The sequence below is a fragment of the Orycteropus afer genome, unplaced genomic scaffold (genome assembly GCF_000298275.1).
Source record: "Orycteropus afer afer isolate SDZICR_OR568_19922 unplaced genomic scaffold, OryAfe1.0 scaffold00143, whole genome shotgun sequence".
NCBI lineage: Eukaryota > Metazoa > Chordata > Mammalia > Tubulidentata > Orycteropodidae > Orycteropus > Orycteropus afer.
In genome coordinates this window covers 5,355,366-5,361,836 of record NW_006921730.1, presented here as the reverse complement: position 1 = coordinate 5,361,836, position 6,471 = coordinate 5,355,366, and the positions used below count along the sequence as shown (strand labels likewise).

The 6,471-nt window shown below is 33.5% G+C and overlaps 1 protein-coding gene across 1 annotated transcript in view; it reads left to right on the top strand.

Annotated features, from left to right (window-relative positions):
* The window catches only part of TBC1D23 (TBC1 domain family member 23), a 110,441-nt gene that overhangs the window by 91,829 nt on the left and 12,141 nt on the right, over window positions 1-6,471 (top strand). Inside the window, 3 exon segments of the mRNA XM_007945787.2 lie at window positions 820-959; window positions 2,126-2,170; window positions 5,342-5,430. Of these exon segments, the coding sequence (XP_007943978.2) occupies window positions 820-959; window positions 2,126-2,170; window positions 5,342-5,430 (274 nt within the window).

Genomic DNA, 6,471 nt, shown 5'->3' with positions numbered 1-6,471 from the left:
ATTGCCCAACCTTCCTTCCAAGGAGTGGCTGGTGGGTTTGAACCGCCAGCCTTCTGGTTAGCAGTCAGGTGCCTTAGGCACTATGCTACCAGAGCTCCTCCATAGAGATACTGCCTCGGAAACCCAAGGAGGGGTTGCTATGAGTCAGAATCAACTTGACAGCAGTGAGTTTGTTTTTTTTGGCTTTTGATCATAGTATATACATAGTTTTATTTTCTGCTTTTTCACTGAATTTAGTGTTTTTTAGCGTTTAAAAATACTTCCTAAAAGCATTTTTATGGCTATATAATCTTGCATCAAATAGTACCTAAATCTTTGTTCACTTTCTGATTATTTCCTTCTCATAAATTGTGAAGAGGAATTAGTGTGCAGAAGATAGTAGAGTTTTCAAACTTTTGATCTCTTTGAAGAAATCGCCCTCTAAGATAAATTTCTCATTTAAGAATTATAGTCACATCTATTAGGGTAACATCAGGGAAATGTTTCTTCAGAAATTAAAGGCCTAGGTAAGAATGTTTTAAAAAGCAAAAATATGTAAGGAAGAAATGTTTGAAATTTTAACTTCATGAATGATATTCTAATGATACATTTGCCTATTTTTAGACAAGCCTGAGTCAAGAAACGGTCAATAACTCTTGTTTTTATTGAATGAAGAAAATAGTTTAGACTTCACACTTGTGTGTATGTGCAATATATATCCTAATTCTTACTTTCTGCATTCAGTTCTTAAAATGGTTTCACCTAGTTAACCTTTAGCATTGGTGTGTTTACTAATGATTTGGAGAGCAGTTAATCCATCATTAAGTTCTTTTCTTTCAGGGTGAATCTTCTAATGGCTCAAATGATAGAGGAATGAAATCTCTGGTAAATAAAATGACTGTTGCTTTGAAGACAAAATCCGTAAATGTCAGGGAAAAAGTTATCAGTTTTATTGAGAATACTTCAACTCCTGTGGACCGGTGAGTGGCTCATACTGTATGAATTTATGATAAATAATTAAAACCAGTGAAAAGTATTTTGCAGTACATAGTTAATTGAATGTGTTCTAGAAGAGGAGCATAAAATACATTTTTTAATTAAATGATTTCATAGGTTTCGCTACAATTCTAGGAATGCACTTTATTGCTGCAAAATTTGGCATACAGAATCCTCTCTTCTCTCCCATTGCTCAGAATAATAAGCCAGTCATGATTCTGCCTCTTCATGCCATTCATTAAAAATATATTCATTCAAGTGTCACCTATATGTATTACATTTCATAAAGTAGCCACTTCCCCATTGTCAAACAGGTGGGGGATTCATATACTAAATGCAGTAATCTGATAGCAGGAACTTCTTCCTCTGTACCAGAAATTTTAAAAATAAAGGCTAGAAAATTTGGTCATGGTAAATAAAGCAGGAACCCACTTTCTCAAGATTTAGGGTTTAGATCTTCATAGAATTTTGTTCACAGAATATAAGCAAACCCCATATTCCAGTGACTTACAAAGGAAGGACACAGCTAACAACTAATAAGAAAGCTTAAGAATGTCTTTCATATTGTTTCTTGCTGGAACTGTAAGTGTATAATGTATTTTTTTCTTCCATATATTAGTCTAATTGACCTTTCATGTTCCTAGAGTTCAAAGTTAACCTTATGGTACCAGAACAGAAACATTTGTTTTTCAGCAAGCTGACTTTGGAAATGTGTTAATAGTATAAGTCAACTGATTAATAATATTTGTGTCTTATCAAGCCTGAAAGATTTCTTTGCTCATTAAAGTTAGGCCTGCTTTCAAGTCTAACCCTTTTTGTTAGTGCATTTTGACTTAGAGTACTATTATTACTACTATTTCATAGCACGTACATTTAATTTTTCAGTTTAAAATAAAAAGATGTTATTTTAAAAAGATTCTGGTGGTAACTAAGTTGAAAACAATTACTGTCTGAGTTAAATTATCACTTGAATCTTGCTTTTCTTCTTCCTTTTTTTTTTTTTTTTTTAGTACTTGGGATGATTGAACATTTTCTTTACCATGTCTTGTACTTTCTACATTAGCAAAACTGATTATACTGTATTTTTATTTTAAAGCTGTTTCATTTTTTATAATCATTTTGTTCTGTCCTCTGCCTTGATTTGCTATAGAATGTCTTTCAATCTTCCTTGGCCAGACAGAACATGTACAGAGCGGTAAGCCAATGAGTAGAGCAGCTGTTTCTTTAGCATGCCTCATATTGTCTAAGCCTTATGCTGATTTGGATAAAATTTCATGCAGCTATTTCAAATGCTAAACTTTTCTCATTCTGCTTTTAGGAATGTGTAATGCTGATGTTTGATCTGTTTTTTCTTTTTGTTTTTTGCTTGGTCATTTTAGTGTTTTTTTGTTTTGTTTTCTTTCTTTGCATGATTCTTTATTATCTCCCATTCCACAGATGAAAATCAAGTTCATTGAAACTGGAGAATCTCATACAACCTGCAGTTTTTATTCTGAGACAAGGGAAAGTGAAACAAAGAAAATGTGGTCTCAGAGTTGTTAGGGTCTTAACTTTGGAGATCATTTACTACTCTCCGCTGTCCCTAACAATAAAGAAAATTATAGTGCCTAAAAATAGGCACAGTTCATAGTTCCAATTTTTAATTTATATACTTTATGTAATTTTATAATAATAATATTTTTTCCTAATGCAATATTTGTATTTAGGTTAATTAGTTAATATGTATAGGATCGGTTCCAGGATTCCATCTTTATTTTTCCTTGAAAGAAATTAGGTCATGGGGTGGTACATGTTATACATAATCCATCTCTTTTCTACCCCAAGTATGACATTAAGGCTTTGGTACTGGTCATTAAAAGACAAAAAGATTCATACATTTAAAGTTTAAAAACCTACAGGATCTATCATTAACATGAGTAAAAAGAACTTTAGTAACTTAATTCTGTATGGCTTTAGTTTTTTACACTCAGAATTTTTCTGAAATTTAAAGTAGAATATTAATTATGCTGGTATCTATGAACATTTAAAAAGAAATTCTAGTTATACTTTGAATGTAAGTTAAGCTTTGAAATAATAGAATCAACTTTTTGTCAGATCATTTCATTTTTAGTGTCTAGATGTAGCTTTTTTAAAAACGTTAGTAAAAAACCTACCTAGTAAGAGTTTTTATTCACCATTACTGTTCCTGTACGATGCCAGTTACAAATTATAATAGAATTTAAAAGAAGTAAATTATAATAGAAATAATAGCTTCTTTTAAAATTATAATCTATCTTGAGTCATTGTTTAACTTTTATTACGTTGTTGTTGTTGTTATGTGCTGTCGAGTGAGACCCCACTCATAGCAACCCCTCCTTGGGTTTCCAAGGCAGTATCACTACGGAAGTAGATTGCCCAATCTTCCTTCCGAGGAGTGGCTGGTGGGTTTGAACTGCCAGCCTTCTGGTTAGCAGTCAAGTGCCTTAGGCACTATGCTACCAAAGCTCCTAACTTTTATTATAGGACCATTGAATTAATCTAATTTTATTTAATATCCAAGTTTTTTCTCAAATTCTTAATTTTATTTATAGGCAGATATGTTAATTTTGAAAATAGAATTTAGTGAAATATTAAAATGAGTTCATTTCTTTCTGAGCTCAACAAGTTAAATTAAAACCTGGTCAAAATCTTTTATTTGTGTTTCTGTTATTGCTTTGGCTGGAAAAGTATAAATAATGCTACTTTAAAAAAAAACTCCAGTCAATGAATTTCATTGATTTTTAGCCAGTCTTTCAAAAGCTATCTCAGTAATCTTTAGTGTTCTTGTTTATGAAAACTTTGTTTTCTATAGTAAATCCAGATTGATAACAAAAAATTTTGGGGGGGTTGCTGCTTTATTTATACTTTATGGTTTCAGCATTTAATATAAACATTCTTTGTTACTTTCTATAATATGGTACTTGTTTTAATATTAGGAGAGAACCAATAATTTGATCTTACACAATTTTATAGTCTCAGTGATACTAAAGCATTTTTTAGATAAAAATATTACCTTGGACTTAGTCTTTTATAAGAAAATTGAAAAAATTGAATACTAAGGTTAAATAAAGACAGGTAACTTGATTTTTTTTCCACATTGGAGTATCTCTTGAAAACAGAAAATTCTGAGTAGCTTCATATATGACGTATGTTCCTTCATAGTTGTTGTTGTCGTTGGTATGTGCCCTCGAATCGGACCCGACTCATAGCGACCCCTCCTTGGGTTTCCGAGGCAATATCACTACAGAAGTAGATTGCCTCATCTTCCTTCCAAGGAGTGGCTGGTGGGTTTGAACCGCCAGCCTTCTGGTTAGCAGTCAAGTGCCATAGGCACTATGCTACCCTTCATAGTAGATAACCTTAATTGAGCATTATTCTACAAGATACAATGCTTCTTCCCTAAAAACATATAGTATTTTTGTGGAAATACTTATTTTTACTTGTTTATTTGGGATTACCTGAAAAGTAATCAAGTATAAACTGTTATATTAAACAGAGAGGGGTCACACTTAGTATAGAACTAATTAAGTTTTATTGACATGTTTACTGCTTTTTCCACTTGAAGAAGAAAGGCAGATTCACTTTCATGGTTTATTTCTGTTTGTGCAAAAGAGGTAGAGTTTTAGTTTCAATTGAAACAAAAGTAACAGTAATTTAAAAAAAGGAGGGGAGGAAAAAATGTAAGATATTTGCATCTATATTAGCATATAATCTATCTTGAGACATCTTTTAACTTTTATTATGTTGTTGTTGTTGTTATGTGCTGTGAGACCCAACTCATAGCGACCCCTCCTTGGTTTTCCAAGGCAGTATCACTACAGAAGTAGATTGCCCAACCTTCCTTCTGAGGAGTGGTTTAAATGCTCCTAGCATTTGAATGTTTGATTCAGTAGTCTGTTTTGTGTAATATTTATGTAGTACTTGTTATATAACCAGGCAGTGTTCTAAATATTGTTTATAAATATTAACTAATTCTTATAGTACCCCTGAGGGATAGATACTCTTATTATCCCCATTTCACAGATGAGGAAACAGAGGCACAGAGAGGTTAAATAACTTTCCTGAGGCCACAGAGATCTAAGCATTTATTGCCTTTAATATGAATATTGAGATTGTTTAAAATTTAATTTTTACAGCTTTAGGACCATTTGTTTTATGAAGTCCTTATGGCACTTTTGCTAAGTGATAAGATTTCCTTATCTTTTTTCATTTTCCTTAACATAGTTATTCTAAAACTATGTTGGTATGTGGGGCAAAGAACATTTACATTTGTTTGAATATTCAAATGATGCTTGATAGAAATCTTTGATAAGTTATGCTTTTCCCTCCCAAAATTCTTTGAATATAGGCATGTGAGCAGCAGTGACAGAGTGGGCAAACCTTACCGCGGTGTAAAGCCTGTTTTCAGCATTGGGGATGAAGAAGAATATGACACAGGTATGGTAATACAGACTGCTTTCCTTTATCACCATGAGTTATTCTAGAGATCATTCTGAGACCAGCCTAAAAACTGCTTTAAAAAAAGTATACAGTGAGACTACGTAGAGGAGAATTGAATAGTCTGTGGCTTGTTATTACAAATTTGGTTTTAGATATACTAGATTTGTGATGTCTATTAGAAATCCTAAGGTCCCTGGGTGATGCAAGCAGTTTACAGTTGACTGCTAACCAAAAAGCTGGTGTTTAAACCTCCTAGTGGTGCTGCAGAAGAAAGGCCTGGTGATCTGCTTCTGAAAAGTTACTTCCAAGAAAACCCTGTGGAGTTCATTTTTACCTTACAACACATGGGGTCACCATGAGTTTGAATCAACTTGACATCAGTGGATTTGGTTTTTTGGTTTATTAGAAATCTAAGGAGAAATATTGAGTAGGCAGTGGTTGTAGGGATCTTCAGCTGAGGAGAGAGGTCTTAGCTGATAATTTGGGAATAATTAGTGTAGAAATAGTATTTTAAACCATGGGATTGGATTTAAACCTTTATGATCACCCATCTGAGAGAATAAGAGTTACGGGACTGAAGTTGATGGACTTCGAAAATTGAGGCGTCTGATAAAAGGCCTTTGGTAGCAGGAGGCAGTATCTTAAGGGACCACAAGATGGAGATACTTTGCCAGGAGAATTTATTCTCTGTGTGGTTTTCTTAGGAGCTCTGGTGATACAGTGGCTAAGACATTTGGCTGCTGACTAAAAGGTTGGTAGTGCGAACCCACCAGCTGCTCTGTGGAAGAGAGATGAGGCAATCTGCTTCTGTAAAGATTTATAGCCTTTTAACCCTGTGGGGCAGTTCTACTTTGTCCATTAGGGTTGCGATAAATTGGAATCTACGCTATGGCAGTGGATTTGGTTTGGTGTGGTTCTCTTTACCTTTTTAAAAATAATGTATTATTTTGGTTCATAATCCTACTGCCCAGGGTACCCTGAAAGATAATCATAATAATGTTGTTGTTATGTGCCGTCTAGTCGGACCCGACTCATAGC